Here is a 25,504-nt window from a genome sequence, read left to right as displayed (position 1 = left end):
TTCAGTGAGCAGAGAAATGAAAGGTTAGATGGATGGTTTTCATTTCAAAAATTCACCTCAATGAGAAAAATTTGGAACAACTTTTATTTAAAAAAAAATAAGTGTACTAGTAAGCGTTCGTTTACAGATCCATGCAGAGTTCACTTTTTCGATCATAGCCTCTAAATATTAGCTAATTATGTTTATAGAAGTAAAATATCAACAAACATGGCCGATCTGCACAAAGACTTACAGCGCCATCTGTACACAGTGAATGTGTGACGCTATATCAGCTGAGTGAGAATACTCTCTCTCTCCTCCCCTCCCCTTCCCTTCCCAACCTTAACTCCTGCCCTTCCCCCCCCTTCTTCACGTAAAGTGTACTTATCATATATTCCCCCCCCCCATTCTCCCTGGTACACAGTGGTTTCAACAAACTGGTACTAAATATAAATTCAACGAAAAAATGTAAGTTAATTTCTCTTAAAAACTAAATTCTTAATTTTTTTTTTTTTAACTTAATGAGAAAATTTGGCCCAGTGTGCAAGGCCTGCCTGGCAGTCTATTGGCTGGTGAATGAGGGGGGGAGGGGAGGGGTCTTTATTTAAAAGGAATTGAGGGGTTAGCGGTCTGAATCGTCGGCTTTGTTTAGAAGTAGGCACTGTGGGCAGTTTGAGGTCTAACGGCCTAAGTACAATCTTTTCTGCCTGACAACTATTGAAATAGAACCATTGAGCCGGGAACTTATAAAGGGGGGGGGGGCTACAGGGTGCACCCCCCCAGACCAGTGAAATCTACGGATTTCAGGAAGTTTTCAGGTTCCAACGGATACTAAGCCCCCCCCCCCCCCACTGGGAAAGAAAAACAATTTTAAGCCCTGAACAAATTCCTGACTACGCCCCTGGGGAGTGGCGCCTATGGGTAAGGGTGGGGGCTAGTCTCTGGACATAAGAAAATCATTATTCGGTATTCCCTGTCCTTTCTTTGAAATTTCCTGTTTCAACAAAATGTGATCTCAGTTAAAAGTCATGTTAATGAAATGTCCTGCTTTATGAAATATTGATCCAAATAAAATGTTCTTTGTACAGGGTGTCCCATATCATATTAGATCTTTTTAGATCGAATTTATTGCGATTTTCGAGACAAATCAGAAGATTTAAAAAGATTGCAGGCTAGATAAAAAAATGTGCATGCAGAAAGTACTATTTTTTCAAATATTATGTGCGTATTTTGGATTAAAGCTTGGTGATAATCCGATATGATGATGGTAGATTTATGAAATGTTCTAAATATGAAATGCCCTGTCCAAATCGTTCATAATATAACCCTGCTCACCCTGTTGAAATATATACAGTATTCAGAGGCGTATTCCCGGGCTATAGGAGCTCAGCTCCCCCTGCACCAGTGAATTCTATGGATTTCAGGGGGTTTTCAGGCCCCAACGGGTGCTAAGCCCCGCCCCCTGTAAGGTAAAAAGTTTAAGCCCCCCACCTAACTTGATCTCAATGAAAGTATTGCCGCCATCTCTGCGGTTTGAGATAAAAATACATTATTCCATTTTTCTTCTTCAATAGTTTAACATCTTACATTGTTTTTCGGTGTATATGAAAATGTAGCAAAGCATATATTGAGATGGAAACGCAACAGTTATATTTTATACACAGGATTACTCACAAAGGATAAGACTGTTAAGACGGCCCAAAACTCTCAAAATGTGACGATAGTGACGATCCTAAGGTTAATTTATGTAATCTGCCTTAGTTATAGTTATCTAATGGCTTATTTAATGCAAATTGACAAAGAAAAAAAAAGTTTAGAAGTTAACCGAAATCGTGAATACAAGGAAATAGACAGTATAAATTCCTTACAATCGTCTCTGAAGTCTCAGCTTTTGTGGGTAACCCTGTATAATTATTTTAGGCCAATGTCTTTTGTATTTTCTCTTTCAACTTCTTTATTATTAAATTTAAAAGGAAAAGTTCACGAGACCATATTGTATCTTCAGAAATTGGGTCTAAAGAAATTTAGACAGCCATTAAGGACTCCTATGAGATGAATTACAAATGGCATTAAAAAAAATTGCAACGCATTAATTTTACTATCAAAGAATAATTACCTCGATTTTGGTTTGAAACATCTCAAAGTGACCATTGAGGGTTAGAAATTTGTTTTTAACTTTACATCTTTGTGACGAATTTGAATGAATATTTAAAACTCAATTTAACGATAATATTCATCCGATTGTTATGAAATATGCATGCATGCATTGACAATCAATTAATAGATATTAAGACTTAACCCACTATTCGTAATTTTTAGTTCAATACAATATAAGAGTTACTAATTAATTATCAGCAAATAAATTCGATTGTTTTGAAAATACATTTATTCTAACAATAACAAGTTTATCACAGATTTACGATTAAGCATTAATAAACTACGGATTAAGATAATTCTCAATTCATATTTAGATTGAGGACTTAGAAAAGTACAAAATTTTGACAATATATTCTAAAGATCCTAGACCTGTAGATGAATAAACATTAAAAAGTAAAAAAAGTACTATAATTTTGTATTTTTGTTAAACTAATTAGACTTGTGACATTGTGGAATATTAAGGTAATTTTCAGAAGAATATCCGCGACCTAAGGTCAATACTCTGTGATATCTGATAAATGATTGACCGAAAGCGTATTCTAGTTCTGGTTGGTTCCTCGGAACACAAAAAATAAAGATAAATTATTTCTCACAAGATTATAAGAACATAAGTTCCCATGTCTATAAATATGTGGTTTCACTTCAATCATGATAAAATATTTAACAGATGAAAAGTAAATTCATTAACTCCTAAGCTGATGTACAAATGAACATTATTCAAAACCCTACAAGCAAAATGCTTTAATCCTGTTGATTGCGGAGTTCAAAACTTTTGTGTGAATAAGCGCTCTTCCAAAACTTGATCTCGATATCTATTGACAACTTTTAAATTTCAGAATTCTTTGCTTGATCCTTAGATTACTAAACGTGATCCCTTGATTACCGTACTTGATTCCTCGATTTTAGTTTTCCCTATCTTGAGTTCCGACCAAAGAATATCCAGGAGGAATTAATTTAATCCTTGAAAAGACCAAAGATACGGATAACTTAATGATCCCCGGAAATAAAACAGAATATTTTCGACCTCCATTGAACACTTTTAAACGCATTATCGAACTATATCACATTACAACAAAATCACAACGTATATCTTTATACGAACGTAATTTGGTTGGTATTAAAGGCGACATTTATACATCAAAGAACTAACGTTTAGAACGTAAGGACATAATGTTCTTTTAAATATTACAGAAAAACTTCTATGATAATCATAATAATATTTCGAATAATCGGCCAAAGCAGCTGAATTCTGGATTCTTCGTTTTTCTCTCTTTGTTTCTCCGAGTCGCTCCAGTATGAGTTATCTACCGGATCTCCGGATTGAAGAAATGGATCATCATCTTCATCTACTCCAAGTGTGACCTCCATAGTGTACTCGGAGACAGGGAACCTAGGATGTCCGTATATAGCTATATGAACAGGACGGAGAGCGTAGGACGATATCTCAATTTTATCCTCTCCACATGTTGCTGAACTCAAATTATGCTCCTCAAACCTATAGCTGGGTTTGGCAATCTCCGAGGATACATAAATATCCGCATCCCCCAGGGTAGAGGATAGGACCAGGATAATATTGCCAGGTTGGTTTAAAGTATAATAGTTGTATTCTCCTCCCTCAACCTACACAATAAGATAAAATTATTATAAGAGAAAACTGAACAGGATAAAATGAACAAAACTTCAGTGTGCTACAACGCTACAATACTTGATCTCGATATCTCGACAATTTTTAAGGTTTAAGGATAAGTTCTTTGTTCTTTAATTTGCTGGTATCCTTGCTGAAGCAACTAAGGTCCTAAAGGAATGTATTAATCCTTCAGAAGACGAGAGGGAGCCTTATTTCTTGAAAAATCATTCTTCCCACACCTGTTTGAAAATAATTGCGTGAAGCGGTAAAATTTTATTTAAGGGTTTATTTTGCTGAATTGGGGGAAATAAATGTTTTTAAGGAAAAAAATAAATTTTTTTAGATAGAGTATGGAGAAAAAGATTTGCCTTACGATGTCCAATTTTTCATCCTCACCCCTTGATACGGACAACCCCGTAATCTATAAATTAGAAATTTCTAATTTGATTTGTTTCCTGTTAGAACTATTGCACTAAACATGTATTTCACCCTAAAACCCCAGAATGCCTTGAAAATTATCAGAGATGATAATTTGTATCTACTAATTAACCGATGTTATTAAAGACGCTGTTAGCATAATTTCAAGTGACCCTCCATGCAAAGAGGACAATACCCGATTTACAACGGTAACCTTTAAACCTTTGACTGTTCATAGAGTAGAGAGCACTCTGAGAGTATCAAGAAAACCACTTGAATCCTTGTAAAATGCGGGGTACTCTGTGTAACTCAAAACGCAGCTGTTGCGTTACTTGTGTAACTTGACATTGACATAACCAAATATTTTACTTTAAAGTGGTTTACAAGAATTAAAAAGAACACATTTTTGAGAGGCTTACAAAGTGAATATTGATAGTTTTAACCTTGCAAGCAAAGTGGAAACAACTAAAAGCGTTTGTGTCGAATATTGGAAATAAGTCTGACAACCTTGAACTGATTAAGGTTTTAAGGACACCATTGTGAATCGTGATTTGCCATCTTTGCATGGAGGCTTACTTGAGCTTGAAATCACGCTTACAGTCCCTTTAATCGTGTTTGTACCCGCAAAATGTTAATTTAACATGAATGTACCTTATCTTGAACAGATTCCACCACATATTCTCCTTTAACACAAGCAGAACCTAAACATATTCATTCATTCATTTAATATTATTTCCAAAATTTCAAACCTGTATTTTTTTATAGTTTGCTTTTATAAAACTTTGCAATATCCTTATTCTAATAAAAATGGAAAACCGATCGAAAACGATCGTTAAAATTCATTCGTTTTTGGATCAATTTTTCATATATTTTCTGTCAGGGTCAAAAATTTACTTAGTGTAGGAAAAGCAATTGATAAGAATAATTTTTTTTAAACATTGGTTTTTCTTATATTTTGCCACATTTTGAGCCTGAAAGATAATCTGTGCAAAAAACGAACCAACTGAACATATTTAACTGGTTAGGATCTAATTCATCATTTCTAAAAAGGAGTTGGTTTTTTTGAAAATCTTAGTGAACTTTATCCCAACATTTTTTTAACCACTTTTTCGATTATTTGACCAAGAACATCGGTTTAACAAAACCGGATTCGTTTATTTTCTTGATCTCTAAATTCTAAAATAAAGTTGTGAAAAAAATTGCCACGTCAGAAGATAAAACAATTTAGTGATATATTGAAAAATGGGATTCTCTTTCCAAAGATGGAAAAAAGTTGAAGAAAAAAGAAAATCATTATTAAATCGTTAAACACACCTATCCAGAGGAGAGTCACGAGTATACTACTGCAGATTTTCATCTTTTCTCAACATTGTTTTGTCTGAAAATACCAATAACATGTTTTAAAAATACTGAATTTACTGAAAGTAGCAAACTAAATTAATGTTTTAAAAATACTGAATTTTTCACAAATCAAAATCATGTTATAATTGTTTATTTTTCCTGCAAAATCTTAGATAAAATTTTTCGATTAAATATTCTAAAATTAACACCTTTACAATTATTCAAAGTTAATTTTGTTCCAGTCGCCCAGTAAATTAAATGTTTAAAATTATTTAGTTGAAAGCCTGTTCAGATGGAAAAATTTTTTTTGGTGAAATAACAAAAAAATCACGGGTTATCACAATATATCAATTTTGGATTCGCATATTATCAAAATTACTAAATAAAAACACATTTCCAATGCATCCTATAAAAATAAAATATATCATATACGCAGGATATCTAATATTGGATATACAATATACAATATACATCATGTAAATATTGATGTTTAAGATGTCCAGTAAACTACAAGACAGGATGATAAGGTGACAGGGGAATTGGTGGGAGATAATGAAGTAGGGTCTAATGGAGATGGAAGGCAGAAAAAGGAGATGTGCAAGGTTCGAGGAAAGGAGTAGGATGAGGAGCAGAAGGGGTGTGTAGATGCTACGACGGAGTAAGGATGAGGCCTTTGTTAGTAGGAACTGGAGTTCTGATTAGCTATCTATCCATCTATAGCTGGAGTCTCAGTAGTAGTTACAACCTCAGGAGCACTGCTTCCTCTACAAATAAATAGTTAATAATATTCTTCGGTTTATACAATAGGTCAAGAGCTGTAAACTTTTAAATTGTGGATATGGAGATCAATGCATGATCTTCTTTTTTTATTAACCTAAAGTTTAATTTAATCTTTCACTAATTTTCGGTATTGTTACATCGTCTATACGCAACATCCCCCCCACTGAACTTCTGACCTACTAACTTTCCGACCTACTGCAATATCGGACCTACGCCAGCTGTTTATTTTTGTATTATTTGAGGGTTAGGTTAGGTTAAGAAAATTCTAGGGGGCCGAGCGCCGCGCCTAGGACAGGCTAGGGGGCCGGCCGCTGCGGCCACAAGTCCATATAGGAGCTGTAAAACCACGTGCTAGTAGGTCGGATGTGAAGTATTGCGGATTTGGCGTAGGTCGAAAGATACACCATCTAACATATGCACTCTCTAACTTCTTTTGAAAAACAAGTTTTTAATTTGTCTGTATTTGTGGTGTCATGTGAATTGGACTAATGATCGATTGAGACGTATTGTCAACGGAATTGAGCGAAATGATTCTGATTAATTATTAGGAAAATATATTTAAGGGACTTAAAGCACAATTTCGAGCAGGCCCGTAACCAGGATTTCCCCAAGGGGGGATGCAAAGAGGGGTGTTGTAGTATGGATGGGCCTAGGAGCAACTAGTGAAACGAAGTGAACGAGGCGGGAGGATGCAGGGGGGGCAGAGCCTCTCTGCATAGAAAATTTTTGTGTAAAATCGAGTAATTTTAGCTAGAATTTTATGTTATGCAAGAAGTTTTCTAATCTGACAACACTAGGTATAATTTAAGCTTGAACAGAATGTTGCGGTGAAAATTCAGTTTTACCTGAATTTGATGTTTTGCATGATATGGCACAAGGAAAATTTTTAAAATATAGTTTTTAGTTCAAATTTTACAATATTGTATAACAGAAAATGTTGGTAATTTTGATATTACGTTCACTGATTTTGAACTGTCTGGACAAAATATTGAAACTGAGGCAAAAGTTTCTGCAAAATTTAAAATAATTGAATTTTATGATAATACTGGAACATATTTAGTACTTTTTATGTGTGTATATCTATGCGAAAGAACAACATCAGTTCAATCAGAAAATCTTACCTCAGGACAAATCTTTTTTAAAGAATATTTAATTTGGTTGGTCCGAAGGGACAGCTTTAGTAAAGAATTGTTCCGACATAGCATTAACACAATACGAGAATACGAGAAAACTTTTAATGCTAATATCTCAATTTTTCAAGAAAAGATTATACCAAACAGCCTATCTAAAAGGGGGGCTGCAAATTCGTCATTGCACCCCCTGGTAACGGCCCAATTTCAAGTTACCTTCCATCCCGGATTCACAACGGTACGCTTTAAACCAGTGCTTTGGATCCGGATCCGCAAGATTTTTACTTCCTGGATCCGGATCCGCAAAAATATACGGATCCACGGATCCGGATCCAAGGGGTAAAATATCAACCAAACACTGCAAAAAAACTTTTTTACTCCAAAACCCAAATATGAACTGAAAAAAGAGAGATATTCTCATTTCTGAATGGTTCATCAAGAGTATAAAAATAAGCGAGAAAAAAAATAAGACAAAAAACTTGAAATTATTATGTTAAAAAAATTCCGTAAATCTTAAAGAAATGACCTGGATCCGGATCCGCATCAAAATTAAATGGATCCTAAGCACTTGACTGATCATGAATGTTAGATAGATCACTATTAATCTACTGAAACACTTTTAGTTAATGGACACTTTGTTTGCAGGCTGTTCTATATTTAAGAAATGTCAATAGGTCCTTTCTTTAAGTGAAAAAAATACTTTTGAATGTTTGAAAACGCTATTATGGTAAAACAAGTCGATCTACTTTCGAGTTACGCAAGTAACAGATCAACTGTTTGAGTTCTGACTGAACGAACTGAACTTGAACACAGCGTACAGTCGCGTTTTAGAGGAATTCAAGCCGCAGGTTTCGATATGTTTAAAAAGATATCCCTACAAGACGAACAGTCAAAGGTTTCAAGGATACCGTAGTGAATGACATTGTCCTCTTTGCATAAAGGGTCACTTGTAATTACGCTTACAGTCCCTTTAAATATTTTGCGTTGGTCCAATCTACAGAAATTCTTTGAAACATGCAAAAAATTCATAGCAAAACCGGCGTTGAAAAAAAAATATTTCACGGAGAGTTATAACTTCTAAGAAGTAGAAAAATCTGAAATACCCGGTCGAGGCGTAGATGATGATGATGAGCAGGATGACCGCTACGATGACCCCGATGATGATCATCATCTTGATGTTCTGCCACCAGTACTTCCTCTTCAGTTTAGTAGCCTGGACAGGAAAATGAATATCACATCCCCTCATTGAATATTATTCTTCAATATAAAGCGAGGCGGTAAAATAATTATTTTAAGCTATTAACATTCAACAAGCTCAAAACATAAATAATATACCAAAGCCTAGTTTAGCAACAAAAAAAAAGGCACTTAAGACACGTCTATACTCAACAATTTGTAAATATAGGAAAATAATTTATAAAAGATTATACTATCAGGAATTTTTCTTCATTTTTTCTGCTAGTGTTACTGATAACGAATTTCGAATGTATACAGATAAAAAAACGTTTCAATAAAAATTCATCAATTTTCAATATTCGTTTATCTTTTCTTTAATAATTTTTGTTCGAATTATCATACATTTATTCATTATTAACGAGTGCAAGAAAAGAAAACATTGGTATTCTATATATAAAAAATTGGCTTGTCTGTCGGTTTGTATCCAATAAACGTCAAAACGGCTGAACCGATCGGGCCCAATTTTTTTGTGGGATCTCGCGTGACCCCAGGTTTTATGAATGATAAAATTAAAAAAATTCGTGCTTAAAAGTTAGCCTTGTCTATATAAATTTAGCTTTTTGTCTGGGTGTTTGTCTGTATCCAATAAACGTCAAAACAGCTGAACCTATCGGGCTCAAATTTTGTGTGGGACCTCACGTTACCCCAGGGAAGGTTCATGTAAGATCAAAATTTTAAAAATTTGTGCTTAAAAGATTTTTATTTTTGTATAATATTGAAAATGCGCAAAAAAATATTATGAAATCCACAAACTTTTTTGTTTTTGTTTTACACTAAAGGGAAGATGCTCAGTGCTCACAGATAAAGCCACAATTAAAAGTTGAAATAGAAGATAGCCTAGTTTAAATAAAAGGCAAAAGTTAAGGTGATGGGTGAACACTTGTTCTTTATAAATCCCAAGATCTATTAATGGCAGAAAGTATGTGAAAAAGTTCTATATGATTTTCCCTAAACTAGACTATGAGAAATAAAACTACACTAGCTACTTAAAATAAAAGAGAAGAATGTAAAGCAAACGAAAAACACTTAACTAAATACGATACATTTTTTTTTAAACGCCAAGGTCTAGATCGGCAGTGAAAAAAAGAGATCAGATATCTACTATCTAATTTTTTTTTTAGAATAACCTCACTAATTGAATAATACAATACAAGAATATTAAAAAAAAAAATACAGTTTTAATAGTGCGGTTATTTTAAAAACTGATATTATCTCTAAGATCTTACCTTGACCATGTTAATTCTGTGAAATAAAAAAGTTTTAAAGCCAATTTTAGTTTTTATAGTTAATTTATGAACATTTATAAAAGTTTAATTTGTAACTGACAAAATCCTAAAAGACAAATAAAAATCAAGTATTTGCATTTTTCTATGTTCCAGGTTGGGTTAGACCTTTTTAAAAGCCGCAGACTGCAGGGGAGACGAGTGCTGCGGCTAGGAAAAGCTAGGGAGTAGGGAGGATGAGCACTNATTTCAGGAACTTTCCTTTTCAGGACGTTATACTTTAAGGACTTCTTAGGAATTAGCAATATCGTGTTTGGGATAAATTATCTAAGAACCTGAGTTTGGAACTGACTAGCACCCTCCTGCAGAGTATCCGCTCTCTGGTCCAACTCGGAAAGTTTAGAATCCCTCTCTAAAACCTAAATTTACAAAATGCTTAATTATATTTCAACCATTTTCTACCCCCCCCCCTGATTTTTAGTCATAAATACTTTCTCAAAAAAGACCGAAATGTCAACCAAGTTTACCTTCTCTACGTTGACCCGCATGATGTCAACGACTTCCCCAACCTGCTGCTGGGCCTGCTGGAGTCTTCTGCCACTGTTATCATCAGCCATTTTTATTTCTGAAACCAGGTCAAGGTTCAGAACCACTTCAACAAGGAAAAAATGTATCGATCTCAATATTAGTTAGCCAAAAAAAGTTCCGATTTCATAATAAATCCCGGCCCTTCTACGCTAAAATATTTGGATAAGCAGAGATTTTTCGCTAACTGGTTAATTTTGGGTTGATAGCTCTAAAAAAGCTGGTTTGCACTTTTCAGGGATTTGTGAAATCATATGAGCCCGCTTGCATTTGTTGTGTTTAAACTGTATGTATTCTACATATACTGTTCTTGACTCTGAGCAGATAAATCTAGTAATCTCCAGGCTGCTCGAGGGTTTAGTTCAGTCTGATCCCGACACATTACCCACACATAGGTTACCCGCATTACCTACAATAAATAAAGTTGTGATAGACTTTTTTGTAAATTTTATTGATTTGAAGGGTTTAATAGTTGGTATCTGCAGTTTCTTATGTAATAGCATAGATTAACGAAAAATTATAGATCAGTGTGTGATTAAAATCAAAAGCCTTACAACAATCCGTTCCAAAATAAAAATAAAACGCTCATAAATATAACATCAATCAAATCAAACAAAAAATTTGGAGAACAACTTTCAAGTTTTGATGTGATTTCCATGTGAACATTTTCCGTTACTTTCACATTAACACCGACATATTTATATATTACATCAAACATTAATAATACATTGATTTAATAATTTTATAAAAATTAATGTTCTAAGTTCATGTGTACCCATACCAAATTATTTACGACGTCCATCTACTATACTTGGTTATCAATATAAAGTACCTGGACACAATACAGGGGGGATATACTTGGTTATCAATATCAAGTACCTGGACACAATACAGGGGGATATACTTGGTTATCATTATCAAGTACCTGGACACAATACAGGGGGGATATACTTGGTTATCAATATCAAGTACCTGGACACAATACAGGGGGATATACTTGGTTATCAATATCAAGTACCTGAACACAATACAGTGGGAAAAAGTTGCGTGTAAAAATCTCATGGATATAAAAATGACAACAGTAACCTTCAAATTTAGTCTGATCAAGAATGAATGAGAGATCCTTATTATTCTATCTGAAAATTGATCCTTTTCATTTTAGTTTCTCGGTAAAATTGACTTTGGGATCTATGCTGCAGCGACAATGAGGAAATGTAAAAATTTTACACTTTTCGATGGAAAAGCCAAAACCTTCCTATTGTTACTCAAAAAGATGTTTAAAGGGTACCACCGAGAATCAAACATGCTACTCATTTTAAAAGGAGGTTCACTTAAAATGATGTCATGTCAAGAAAATTATGTTGGAAAATTATCAGTAAACACAATGCAATGTTACATTAGATTTAGTTATCACTTAATAAATTAAATAGCAAACTAGAAATATAATTGTTAATAAAACCTTTAAGATTTAAGTTTGATATTACAAGTTATCTTGGAAAATTAAACCCTGGGATTGATTTTAAAGCACCAACGCTACATTTACAGGGTGGCCAAAACTTTTTTGAACACATCCGTAAAAAAATCCGTACATTTTCAGAAGAAATCCGTACAATCCGTACAATTTTCGAAAAACAATCCGTACAATCCGTACAATTTTTTTTAAAAAATCCGTACAATCCGTACATTTTTTTAAACCAATCCGTACATTTTTTTAAAAATCCGTACATTTTTTTAAAAATCTGTACAATCAGTACAGTTTTCGAAAAAAATCCCATTTTTGAAAAAAACACATTAAAATTCAATTTTTCATTCATTGTCTTTTGTGTTCAGTTGATGTAAGAGGGTTTAAACTTCTTCAGCAAGAATCAATCTGTAAAAAATTGGCTTTATACATATATACAAACTAAATACTGGGTACATGATACTAGGTGCATGATACTGGATACTGGATACATGATACAGGGTACATGATACAGGATACAGGATACTGGATACTGGATACTGGGTACATGATACTGGGTACATGATACTGGGTACATGATACTGGGTACATGATACTGGGTACATGATACTGGGTACATGATACTGGGTACATGATACTGGGTACATGATACTGGGTACATGATACTGGGTACATGATACTGGGTACATGATACTGGGTACATGATACTGGGTACATGATACTGGGTACATGATACTGGGTACATGATACTGGGTACATGATACTGGGTACATGATACTGGGTACATGATACTGGGTACATGATACTGGGTACATGATACTGGGTACATGATACTGGGTACATGATACTGGGTACATGATACTGGGTACATGATACTGGGTACATGATACTGGGTACATGATACTGGGTACATGATACTGGGTACATGATACTGGGTACATGATACTGGGTACATGATACTGGGTACATGATACTGGGTACATGATACTGGGTACATGATACTGGGTACATGATACTGGGTACATGATACTGGGTACATGATACTGGGTACATGATACTGGGTACATGATACTGGGTACATGATACTGGGTACATGATACTGGGTACATGATACTGGGTACATGATACTGGGTACATGATACTGGGTACATGATACTGGGTACATGATACTGGGTACATGATACTGGGTACATGATACTGGGTACATGATACTGGGTACATGATACTGGGTACATGATACTGGGTACATGATACTGGGTACATGATACTGGGTACATGATACTGGGTACATGATACTGGGTACATGATACTGGGTACATGATACTGGGTACATGATACTGGGTACATGATACTGGGTACATGATACTGGGTACATGATACTGGGTACATGATACTGGGTACATGATACTGGGTACAGGATACTGGGTACAGGATACTGGGTACAGGATACTGGGAACAGGATACTGGGTACAGGATACTGGGTACAGGATACTGGAACATCTTCTTGAATAAGCAATCAAATAAGTACTTATGGAACATATTCTCAAATAAACACTTCTTGGACATATCTCGAAAATTATAAATGAATTTTGATTGTCAAATGAAACATTTAGCAATCTAACATTATTTAGAATGCAGAAAATAAGTTAAACTAACTTCATTTTGACGATTTTTTTTTTATTTTCATGAAAAATTTGCTGAAATGAGTGAAAATTTAAAAAAACGGTGTATTTTCCAGGATAAAAATCCGTACAATCCGTACAATTTGAAAACAAATCCGTACAATCCGTACAATTTTAGGGTTAAAAAAAAAATCAATCTGTACAATCCGTACAATCCGTACATTTTGGCCACCCTGCATTTATGCTCATCATCTAAGGTGTTATCTCTCATTTACACCTTCTCCTAAATTGAGTTTATCCTGGAATATTTCCTTTTTAAAAATTACCTTAGATGAAATCATGTATCCCATCTGTTTAGCTTGTCGTATTGGTGTAGCTAGGATATTAAAAGGGGCCTCGTAACACCAGTCCTCCAGAACCTCGAGGTCACCTCGTGTCATGGCCTCCAGAATATTAGGGATAAAATCGTTCTCACAATCCTTTAGAAACTGTTCCTTGTCAAAGTTTGGATCCATTTTAACGATCTCTGTGAGGACCTCGGAGAGTTCCGTCCTGGTGAAGATGAACCCGAACATGTCCTGAACCTTGTCTGTGAGAAGACGAGCTGATCGGACAATAGCATTGTCACTCTCCTCAAACCGAACTCTAAAATATAATATTTTTTAAAAATTATACAACAGATAGAATGTCTGGGATAAAGATCAGGTTGAATATATAAGATAAACTAAGAGGGAGGAAAAATTGTGAAAAAATGTATTCACTTAAAATCATTTTTTTTCACTATCAGTGAGTAATGATTTTTTAAGGGGGGTCGAGTATTTGACAAACCATATCATAAACCCCATGATGAGAAGAAAACTTCTGTTATGAATGTTTTTCTGCATCATACCTGTAATCCACAAACTTGTTCACCATCGGATTTTTATCCTTAAAGTTCTGCCAGCTCTGTGAGAACCTGGAGTCCTTGTGAAGTTCAACTCCAATGGTTTCGGAATCCGCTTCAATTGGTTTATCGTCTTTAGAGTACTCCCATTCATTACGTTTTCTAAAAATAAATTTATAAATATTTTGGCATGAACGTTAATAAAGCGGAACCATAATAGGACTTGATCGGTTTTAGGGACTTAAGAATCTCCATATTGCTGGTTTTGTCGAATCGAATCGAATATTATAGTGAACTAATAGTTCTGGAAATATAAAAAAATCCTATAAATTAGATAATTCCATCCATTCACTAGAAGTTAGGAAGTTGATACATTCATTATTTTATCGCCATATAATTATTTGTTGAGAAAAGTAAAAACTAACATTTAGCTGTGAACACGATTTGTAACAGCTTCGTTAAAATGCTTTGAACGTTAAAAAGATGAAGAACATTTGATGTTATGATTCTAAATCTTCTCTCTACTTTAAATATGACCCTGATGAAGGATGAGGCAGACATGTTTTGAGAATACGCCCTATATAGTATATATTTATTATATTTAAATAGTTAGAATGGGTACTGAACTGGTAAATATGTAAAAAAAAATATTAAACATTTGAGTATTGCAAAACTATCTCTGAAGAATCTTTGTTGGTTAGTGGTTAGAAATCAAGTTTATAACTTGTATAGATGACAGGCTGCTTTCATCTTAAATTGATTAGTTGATTAATTCATGGATTATTAGAATAAAAGTCGTCTTCATTCTTCCGTTTAATAAGGAAATTTCACTTGAATTTTGTTAATTTGTAATCGTTATTACTGATATATCTCAAAATTTGTTTACCATTTTTGAAGTCAATTGCTTGTAAATAATAAAATTCTGGCTACCACTGTATTAGGAAAATGTTCATAAGAGAAAATATACATTTAAGACTTAATTTCTTAAAACATTTGCCATTTGGCAAAAAAAATAGTTAGTAAATGATCATTTAAAAATGTATTGACCAAATAATTGTTTTGGACTTGAAGCAGTGGGCGGAAACGTCATAATTGTGTGACCTAAAAATTTTGCGTCTGTTAAGACTTGATATATAACCGATAAGGAGCCAAATATTTATACTGCACTGCATTTGTAAAGTCTATGAGGGAACATTTGTGTATTGATAATTGTTTAATAAAAAAAGTTTAATATATATGTATATATATTGAAGCCAACACTATAAGTGAAATTTTAAAGCACAAAATACCATCTATAAATAAATTTGGCTTGTCTGTCTGTTTGTATCCAATAAACGTCAAAACGGCTGAACCGATCGGGCCCAAATTTTTTGTGGGATATCTAGGGACTCCATGGAAGGTTTATGAATGATTGAAATTTTAAATATTTGTCTCAATCAAAATTCAATCTTCATTAAATTTGTTAAAATTTTGAAAATCCACGAAATTTTTTGTGAAAATCCGCGAATTATTTNATATTTTCCTATTTTTGGATCATACTTTCCAGAAAATCAGCCTTAATAATAATTTTTCTTAAATACAAGCTTTTAGGTTAAAGATACAGATTTCATTTAAATACCCCCCCCCCCCTCCTCCTCCTAGCTTACCTAGTAGTTGGGATATCTGGGTTGAGAAGAATATTGAGTAGTTTGAGTAAAATTTATAATAAACTATTCGTGATTCGAGCTTAATTTTGAATAACGACATTGTTCTGCTTTTTCTTTGACTAGGTTTTAAATAGCTGAGTGATCGTGAGCATGCCCTACAATAGAGAACCCGTCTATCAAGAATAGGGACTGGCTTTCTCATGCCAGATCAGTGCCATTTCTATTCCTTTTATTTCAATTCCATGACTTGTAGTTGTTGATTACCTTAATACAGCTGGAGCTCTATATACACGACCTCCAAGAGATTGTCCTTCCAACTCCTCCCTACAAAACAAAACATGCGTTTTTTCATAGAAATTAAGACAATTGGTAAAAATAAGTTCTATTTTTTATTATTTACCCCAACTCTCCCAATTAAAAGGTCCAATTTTTAATTTCCAACCAAAACTTTAATCTGAAGATTCATTATTATTTTATAATTTAATAATTAAAGAAAAAAGAAAATCATTATTAAATCGTTAAACANATCAAATAAAACAATTTTTGATTGAAAAAATCTTTATTATTTAAAGATAAACTTACTTTAAGTTAGAAGCAGCTGAAGTAGCGGTTTTAAATGCATTTGATCTGCTCAAATTTTCTGCAGCTTTGCCTAGGCTCTCTCCTGCTTTAGTTGTACTCTTACCCAAATTCTCGGTAAACTCAGACGCTTTCTTCCAGGCTTCATTTTTGGATAAATCATCAACAGAACCCTTGATTTTACCAGATAAATCAGTTATCTGGTCCCTACATACAATTCAATCTTAAATTTCATAAAAAGAACTTTTTCGATTTGATAATTCAATTTAGGCGAGAGTGAAAAAGTTTTATCATAAATCAATACTATTGTCAGTTTGAACTTTCCTAAAAACATTCTTAGATTTAGCTGTCTCTCCCTCAATATTCATAAATTTTCTCCGCGCTTCCTTTAATGCATCCGATTCTTCTAATTTCTTTGCTTCTTCTCGAAACTTTTCTAAACTTTCTTTCATTTCTTTACTTTTAGAGTATTCTTGCTTTAAATTGTCCAGTAAGGATTCAAAAAACCCCGGTCTTCGATTAGGATCTGTTGCATAATGATTGACAAGTGCAGGATGAGGGTAGACTGGACTGTACAGAAGCTCAGATTGTTTAAGGACCGGTATGAACGGGGTTGTACGATGACTACAAAGTAGTTTATGCGCCGCACGATACATTATTTCTGAAATTCAATAATTATTGATTAACGGCGTTAAGATTTTTAATCTGCGCTTTATACTTGGCGTCATCGATAAGATCGTGGTGAACAGAAAATTTGCTTTTAAGATATCCGTCCATGTAGAACTGAACTCGAGTAATAAATCCTCCGGAACGTTTGGGAGCAGATTCTCTCAAAGACTCGAGAATATTCGTAAAGTTTTCGAAAATTTGATCGTCCGGCATTCCCAGACGTCCAACCTGTGCCTCGCAATATCCAAAGGCAGGATCGTCATTATATCCCAGAGTAGACTTTGGTTTCTTAACCTCGACCAACTGTCCATTCTTGAAGGTTTTCACCATTTTCTCCAAATCTGTCCCGATGGTTCCAAGCGTTTTCTTTGGAAACTTTTCCCTCAGAACTCCCAAAAGAGGTCTCAATTCAAGCGAGATATCGTCGTGAGCTAAGAAATAGTCATAATCGATCACTTCAACTTTTCCCTAAAATAAATCTAAATTCATATTTGAAAGGCGTTTATAATTTTTTTATTCCTTACCTTAGAAATATCTTCGATTAGATCTAATCCTCCAACCTTCGTTGCTCCAGCATTTCGAGCAGCATCCAGTGATTCTTCGTTCTTGGCAAACGCTAAAATCATTTTTTCCGAAACTCCTCGCTCGAAGGCGTTGTAAAGAGGAACCATCTTGGTAAACGCCTCGATATATCTAGAAAATAAAAGCGTGTTATTAAATATCTTAAAAAGTAGATTAACTGACAAAATAATTTCCATCAAAAATACTTACTTTTCTTTCCTTGAGGCGGACATATCAATTTCTATGCGAGCGAGCACGATACCATTAGGATTATCTAACTGGGTTGGATGGTAGTGTTCGCGTAAACAGCTTAGAGCCTTGAAAAGAAAATAAATATTTACTTGGTTAAAAATATTTGACGATGTCACAGATTTTTTTGAGAATTTTGTTATTCCTTTAATTCTAGCAAAACTTAACAACTCTAAGAAAAGATGAGTTTAAAAAAATTGATCATTAGATACCAGACTAGAAAACTTGATCTTTCGGATTTTCTGTTAAACCCACGAAAGTGAAAAAGGTTTAACGAATTGTTTGCAGATTAAGATATCGTTTATTGGAGGAGGATTTGAAACTGGTTTGTTTAACCTAGAAGAAAATTCAAGATGTAATAAAAAATAGTGTTTTTATTTTTCGTTCTTCATGCAAGTAAAAATGGCCGGTATTTTTTTTAAATAACAAAATATAATTTAGTAAAATATACCTCTGGAACAGAAAGACGTCTCCAAGTAAACCATTGTTCATCCCAAGTATCATCAAAGGGGAAAGGTTTCTCATCCCTCGCTCTCCAATCAATTGGCTTAGAACCAAATCCTTTAGCTTTCAACATAAGCTGAACTTTATGAGGTATTGGTGGGGGGTTCTTTCTCAATCTTTCCTCTTTCTTTTTCTTATTATCCATATAAACCTTCCTTTTCCTTAATCTGGTGGACTGCCTAGCTCTCTCCACTACTGCTGAAGTGTGAAGGGGTAGGATAGATATTAAACCTTGGACAGGAAAGGGTTGGATTTGCTGGAAAATTATTGAAGATTTATGATGTAAACCGACCCTGATGGGTCTAATCATTTGACGAACAAGACTGGACATTTTTCTGTTCAATTGGACTTCATTCTCACTCTCTGCCCGAGATAAGGCGAAGGTGAGACATTGAGGGAGAGACGCGGCAATATGTCTTATCACATCTTTCTATAGGGATGTTCAAATTTACTAGTAAAACTCACGAAGAATAGGGCGTTTCAAGATATACTGTACAGAGCGTCCCATATCATATTAGATTATTTCCAAGTTTCAACACCAAAATAAACCCATAATACTCGAAAAACCTATCATTTTCCTCAAGAAAATTCTTATATTAACCTTATTCAATTTTTCAAAATGATTCATTCTTCTTAAATTTTCCGATTAGTCCCAAAAATCGTAATTTAGACCGATTGACGATCTAATATGATGTGGGACACCCTGTATATCGTCGACATTTTCTTCAACAAGAACTCTTAGCAAGACTAAAAAGTTGTAAAACCATTAAAGGCGCTATCGAGGAAGGCCCCCACCCCCTCCCCGGAAAACAGTGAAGTGGACCATGGCCAATTTAGTGCAAATTAAGACACCCCTCCCCCTCCCCCTGGACTTGTCCACTGGATTATCTTTCTGTACACGCCAAATGCCCTTATATAGTATAAGTAGCTTTTAAACAAACAAATTTGTTTTTAAAAAAATATATTTATTTACAACATAAAGCTAATTCTTGTGACTGGTAGAACATCTAATTTTCCTCCGTTTACTAACAAAGATTGCTTTAACATTAAACGATGAAAAAAGTCATATTGAAAAATTTGAAGCTTTTGTGAAAAAATAATTGGTCTAAAATGCGAGAGAAAAATTTACATGATAAATGCTTCTTTTATGAGAGGAAATTTAAATAATAAAATAAATCTGATAGAAAATTCTTCAAAATAAAAAGAAATCTTGCATTTTATAGTTTTAATTTGATAATAATTCTCTTCTCCGTTTTGGTGAGAATACTCAAATAAATAAGCCACGAATATAATCAACAAACTCAAACATGAAAAATAAATTCTTGAATCAAATAACTGTTTTAATGTTTTGTAATTTGTACAAAATATTGTCAAATAATTGTGTTGAGGATATATGAGAAGGGTGAATAAATTAATACAATGAACCGAAACCGGGAGTGAATCAAACTTCGACTCATTCGTTCTGATGCTAACCGTTCAATATTGATTAATCAATTGTCTGTATCCGGATTTCTTCGGAATCTTCTTTGGAGTTGAACGCAATTCAATAAATAACAGATCGCAATTGATAAACCAGCAATGAAGAAAATTAATTCAGATTTGGGAATGATTCGCTGGAAAAATTAATTGAAAAATATTAGAAAAAACTTTTCACCCTTCTGTATGTCAGGTTAACAATTCATATAACACAACTATCTCGGTGCCCCCTAGCTCCGTTCAACTATGCTTCTTCCCTTTCAACTCATCAATTTTAGACTTCAGATCATCAGCATCATCTCCAGTCTTCACCCTGTAATAATTCATTATTTAGCTTCAAAATTCGGTGATGATAATGGACAAAACATCTGTAGAGTAAAAAAAGTAGATGTTAGTTCCACATTTTATTGAAAATATAATTAGGTCTGGGTGGACCCTCATCAGTTCTTGAGATTGTTTTTTATCATGAAGATTATAAAACATTATTTAGCTATTATCGAGTTTAAAATACAGTGGAAACCAGAAAACTGTGGAATTAGGAAGACGACATTAAGGCAATACAAGTTTATTTGATGTTTTACAAAGCAAATATTTTACCACTGATTTAATCACTTTTCCAGGGAAATGGGTCTGTTTACACTGCACAATTGCTGTGTTTCATATTCATTTGACTATTTGAAGTCGTCTTCCAATTCCAGGGTTTTGTGGTTTTTACTATACTTTATTTTTCCTCTGGAATCCGTAACAGTGCACTGAGCATTATGTTACGACAAAATTTCTCGTGACTTATATTAGACGAAAAGTCTTATTTCTTTTCTAGAGACCAAATCTAATAAAAATTGCTTCTAGTAATGTTTACACCAGATTTGTTTTATCATTATTGATCCCGTAAACCTTTAAAAAGAGAGTTTATCCGCAATATTTTTTTACTTTTGGGTTCTGATCAACGGACGGTTTGGCAGGTCCTTCTAAGTGGATCCAGGTAATGAAAAAATAGGTATGAAGCAAATCAAGTGTTAACGATCTGTCTTTCGATAATCGATATTTACCAAATAATCTGTGTAATATCGATATAATGTGCGAAAAAAAAGAAAAAAAAGGGGGGGGGGTTAGTCTAATAAATTGACATTTTTGCAACTTAATCTCAATTTTTATCGGATCCATGCATCAAAAACATATGATCCCTCTGAACAACTCAACATTCCGATGTGTGTACGTTGAATTGAATAGATTGTAAATGAAATTTAAAAATCATAAATAAACTTTAAATTGATTATCTCAAAGCTTAGAAGTTAGAACAATTCTTAACCGATCTTCCACATGATAAAAGTTGACTTTAGTCATCCATTCGAAAATTGTCAGCATTAGTTACTTCTAGATATACCTGATGAGCATGGGGACTGGAACACTTGATGGATTCTTAGTGTCAATGGGAGGATTTGGTACACACACCAACATCACGTTGTTCTTACCAACCCTAGGAATGAAATGAAATGAAATGAAATGAAATGAAATGAAATGAAATGAAATGAAATGAAATCCAACCCAACCCAACCCAACCCAAACAACCCAAATCGAATCGTAGATTTAGGAAAGTCCTATTCGTACCTCTTAATCGAGAAAAGACAATACTAAATCATGATTGAAAGCTTATAAATAAAAAAACTATTTAAGTTTGGACACTTTTGGTGTTCGTTTTTAAGCATTTCAAGCTTTAAGGCTTAATATCCATGTTTCGTAATTATTAATTTTGCAAGCTTAATAAAATATGATACATTTTACCATGAAAAATTTCTCAATGGTATAACATAAAAGGAAAAGATGAACGATAAATATTTTCCTATTTTTGGATCATACTTTCCAGAAAATCAGCCTTAATAATAATTTTTCTTAAATACAAGCTTTTAGGTTAAAGATACAGATTTCATTTAAATACCCCCCCCCCCCTCCTCCTCCTAGCTTACCTAGTAGTTGGGATATCTGGGTTGAGAAGAATATTGAGAAGAATATTCCCCAGGTTAGTATCTGCTCTCACCAACAGCTGAGTTTTACCATTATCTGCAGATTTGAGATGAAGCATCCCAACTCCTTTATCCATATACTCATCACCTTTCTTGTAGAACAGTTTACATTTACGAGAATACAGTGCATCGTCCTCAACAACCTGAAGTGTTAACAATTGTAATAAAAAATTTCTTCATTTCAAAATTGACAGCTTTAATCTATTTTGACAAGAAGTTTTAATTTGGTTTTAAAACTTTGAAAATTTCATAAAGCATCATTCATCAAAACGAAGGCAGTATAAATTTTAAATATTTCTATCTACCTGTTTTACTTCTACAACCGGCGGAGAATCCACATCTTCCTCCTCCTGAGTGGCGGAAACCGGCTGGGATGGGGCAGGGGTCGCAAATCCTCCGCCGCCACCAGAACCGAATGAAAACCCTTCCCCAGCAGGTTTCGAGGCCAAACCAAATGAAAATCCAGATGAAGCGTGTCCCTGTTTAGTTACTGCTCCTGAACCGAAAGCAAATTTGGCTGGTTCTGTTTTGTTTTCTGAATTCGCTGCGAACGAGAATGGTTTAATGGACTCTGAAGGTTTCACTGGACTTTTAACACTCGGGGAAATTTGAAAACTGGTTGTACCCGAGGATTTTTCCTTGGCAGGAGTTTTTGTTTGATATTTTTCAGAGATTACCTTAAGATGTTTTTCATAATCTAGAAACACCGGAGACAGAAGAACTAATGGATTTTCTTCAACATGGCGCTTAATCCATTCCGTAACTTGAAGATTCAAAGCTTTCAAATGAGCCAAATAATCTTCATTATATTCATTACTTTCTACACCGTCCTTTGAACTTGAATTTCCAAACGAGCTTTCAGTCGATTTTGCAGACCCTAAAATAGGGGTTGAAGAGACACTTTCTCCAAATTCGGACGATTTTCCGTTTAAATTGACGGTGGCGCCACTTTCTGAAGACTTTGATCCAAAACTAAACTCAGCTTTAGAGGACTTGGGTTCTGTAGTATCCTTACAATTAGACATAAAAGCAAACCCAACAGGTTTGCTAACTTTTTCAGAGCTCGGGGTAGAAGAACCACTTCCGAACGAAAATGACGAGGATTTGGCAGATGATTCGTTCGCTCCAAAAGCGGGAGCGTCAGCAGGTTTAGGATTAGAATTTGATCCGAAAGCAAACACGGAACTTGTTGATTTTTCAGTGGCCGGAGCACCAAAAACAAAACCTGACGAAGATGTGTCCTTGCTTTTCTCGGCGCTTCCAAAACTAAACCCTCCAGCTGGCTTGGGACTTTCCTTCTCACTATCCTTCACAGCGGAAGATCCAAACTTAAATCCAGATGATGGTGCATCAGAGGATGCGCTTGAACCGAAAGATGTTCCGAATCCAGTTCCTCCGGTTTCTCCAGACTTTGTTCCAAAAACGGCCGGGCTAGATTCTGAATGTCCGCTTCCAAACTTAAACCCTCCGGAGTCACCAAAACTAGATTTGGAGCTGTTTGATTCTGGCTGCTTTGCTCCAGGTTTTGGAGTTTCGCAAGCAGCACATTTAATCTTATCTGCAGGGTTCGAGATCATACAAACATCACAAGACCAGGAACCGGACTTAGCTTTAAACATGTCCAATAAATCATTCTTCGGCTCAGCTGGCTTCTTCTCCGACGATGTAAAGGTCGAACTTAATGGTTTCTCCTCATGCGAGCTTTTACCAAATGAAAACTGACCGAAGGCTGGTTTGGTGGGCTCCGCTGCATTGCCCGATCCGAATAAGAACGGAGAAGCAGAATCTTTTTTATTAGCGGATCCAAATACAGCAGCATTGGCGTCAGTTTTAGGCAAATCAGTTGCTTCGGGTTTAGCTAAAAAACTGAACGAGTTCGTGGTAGCCGGAGTGGATGCAGAAAATCCACCGAATCCTGCGAAAACGTTCTTTTTCTCCCCTCCGTCGACAGCATTTCTCCTTCGGGCCGTTTTGATCACGCGACCCATTAACTCCTTATCATTGGCCTACAGAAAAATGGATATATAAAATTAAATCTAATTGACGCTATCATTATTGGCTTATTAGTGGCAATGATAGACTCGCAGATATTCTCAATATACTCCTAATTGGGGTCTAGAGATTAACTCACCAAATAACCAAGCCATAAACAATAACCTAGCTCGCCTCCTGATTTGAATTTAAGGTGCACAATTCTGAATATACTCCAAACTTGTAAGATTGTTAAAAAAAGTACTTATGGACACCCTCCCCCCTTTACACTAAGTCACCGGAAAGGAGGTTGTTTAATGTTTATAGAAAAGAGAAAAGTCGGAGAAATTAAAAGAAAGCGAAATACGGGAAAATCAAATGAAAGAAAAATCAGTAAGATACACCCCGGGGTATATATTTATAAGAGTTAAACCCTTTTCATCCATTTTCATACTTGGAGGTGTTTGGGGTGGGGGGGTGTTAATAATTAAGAATTGGACATGAAAGGCAACTTTTTCTTTCCTCATGTTGTTACTCCTAAATATTATCCTTATAAATAATTCAGTTTCTCAAATTCAGCGAATAAAACCTTAAAAACTGCACCGCTCCACGTAAACATACCCAACTTCTAGGGGGATAAGGAGTGGGAGGGGGTTGGCAGGGGATTAAATAATCTTTCAGAAAAAGATAAACAGCTGGAAATTTTGTATATAGTTATCATAGGTCATGTAGACGCAGCGCTGGGCCCCTAGCCTGTCATAGCCGCGTCGCTCGGCCCCTAGCGTGTCCTAGTCGTAGCGCTCGGCCCAGAAATTTTCTTATCCTAGCCTAACCCTAACATGGTAAAAAAAATAAGTAGTAATAATTTAGCTGAAAATTGAGTGGTCATGTACAAATTTGATAGGAGGGGGGGGGGGGTCCAAAAATCGTATACTTGGACGGACCCTCTGAATTGAATTGAGTAAGAGGGGATGGTGTATTATAAATCACCATGGGTCGCTAGCCAAATTTTGCACACTCATTATACACAATACCTTCTTAAAATGTCCTGCAGTCTCTGCTTCCTCTTCCTGATCCCAATTCTGGTCATTCAAATCACGTCCCGCTACACGTTTAGCCATTTTTACTGATTCTAAACATAAATACACTCCTTTAAACATAAATAATAAAATAATGCATTTGTTTCGAGACAAAAATTTATAAAAACAAAATTTTCTAAATTTACTTCGATTAATTCGACGCGACAATATGAAGTAGAGCAAAATAGTGAATCGTATTAATTATTATTACGAATTTAGAAGTTTTTGAAGCGCATGCCTAATGCCGCATGTGATTGTTAAATCTTCATGTTCGCGGGATCTGTCGTCCTTGATTTCAAAAACACCA

The 25,504-nt window shown here is 34.7% G+C and overlaps 5 protein-coding genes across 7 annotated transcripts; all 5 read right to left on the bottom strand.

Moving 5' to 3' along the window:
* Window positions 1–2,536: 2,536 nt before the first annotated feature.
* On the bottom strand, window positions 2,537–5,565 carry LOC111694910 (UPF0669 protein v1g209471). Its single transcript, XM_023463970.1, has 3 exons — window positions 5,495–5,565; window positions 4,832–4,881; window positions 2,537–3,756 (listed from the first exon to the last, which is right to left on the bottom strand). Exons 1-3 carry the CDS (start codon window positions 5,535–5,537, stop codon window positions 3,322–3,324), a joined length of 528 nt encoding a protein of 175 aa, XP_023319738.1. The 5' UTR covers window positions 5,538–5,565; the 3' UTR covers window positions 2,537–3,321.
* Window positions 5,566–5,808: 243 nt separating this feature from the next.
* Window positions 5,809–10,522, bottom strand: LOC111694900 (vesicle-associated membrane protein 2). The gene is made up of 4 exons (XM_023463959.1): window positions 10,418–10,522; window positions 10,226–10,309; window positions 8,535–8,644; window positions 5,809–6,285 (listed from the first exon to the last, which is right to left on the bottom strand). Exons 1-4 carry the CDS (start codon window positions 10,505–10,507, stop codon window positions 6,228–6,230), a joined length of 342 nt encoding a protein of 113 aa, XP_023319727.1. The 5' UTR covers window positions 10,508–10,522; the 3' UTR covers window positions 5,809–6,227.
* Window positions 10,513–17,339, bottom strand: LOC111718375 (mitochondrial import inner membrane translocase subunit TIM44-like). Its single transcript, XM_023493951.1, has 8 exons — window positions 16,992–17,339; window positions 16,671–16,874; window positions 16,353–16,412; window positions 14,449–14,604; window positions 13,886–14,204; window positions 11,448–11,493; window positions 11,140–11,150; window positions 10,513–10,884 (listed from the first exon to the last, which is right to left on the bottom strand). Exons 1-8 carry the CDS (start codon window positions 17,321–17,323, stop codon window positions 10,771–10,773), a joined length of 1,242 nt encoding a protein of 413 aa, XP_023349719.1. The 5' UTR covers window positions 17,324–17,339; the 3' UTR covers window positions 10,513–10,770.
* On the bottom strand, window positions 17,326–19,017 carry LOC111694891 (50S ribosomal protein L1-like). The gene is made up of 4 exons (XM_023463947.1): window positions 18,598–19,017; window positions 18,108–18,214; window positions 17,861–18,029; window positions 17,326–17,804 (listed from the first exon to the last, which is right to left on the bottom strand). The coding sequence occupies exons 1-4, from the start codon at window positions 18,979–18,981 to the stop codon at window positions 17,343–17,345; spliced, it is 1,122 nt and encodes a 373-aa protein (XP_023319715.1). The 5' UTR covers window positions 18,982–19,017; the 3' UTR covers window positions 17,326–17,342.
* A 577-nt stretch (window positions 19,018–19,594) lies between these two features.
* LOC111694877 (nuclear pore complex protein Nup50) lies at window positions 19,595–25,271 on the bottom strand. 3 transcript variants are annotated; one of them, XR_002763747.1, is made up of 6 exons: window positions 25,153–25,271; window positions 22,453–24,153; window positions 22,091–22,290; window positions 21,511–21,603; window positions 20,305–20,439; window positions 19,595–19,985 (listed from the first exon to the last, which is right to left on the bottom strand). XR_002763747.1 is itself a non-coding variant. In XM_023463929.1 (5 exons), the coding sequence occupies exons 1-5, from the start codon at window positions 25,237–25,239 to the stop codon at window positions 20,367–20,369; spliced, it is 2,154 nt and encodes a 717-aa protein (XP_023319697.1). In that variant the 5' UTR covers window positions 25,240–25,271; the 3' UTR covers window positions 19,970–20,366. The 3 variants fall into 3 exon arrangements, 1 of the variants encoding a protein (XP_023319697.1); XR_002763745.1 differs by having other exon boundaries at window positions 19,925–20,041; XM_023463929.1 differs by having other exon boundaries at window positions 19,970–20,439.
* Between the last annotated feature and the right edge of the window lie 233 nt (window positions 25,272–25,504).

This window comes from Eurytemora carolleeae, unplaced genomic scaffold (assembly GCF_000591075.1).
Source record: "Eurytemora carolleeae unplaced genomic scaffold, Eaff_2.0 scaffold22, whole genome shotgun sequence".
Lineage (NCBI taxonomy): Eukaryota > Metazoa > Arthropoda > Copepoda > Calanoida > Temoridae > Eurytemora > Eurytemora carolleeae.
This window is presented reverse-complemented; position numbering and strand designations above follow the sequence as displayed.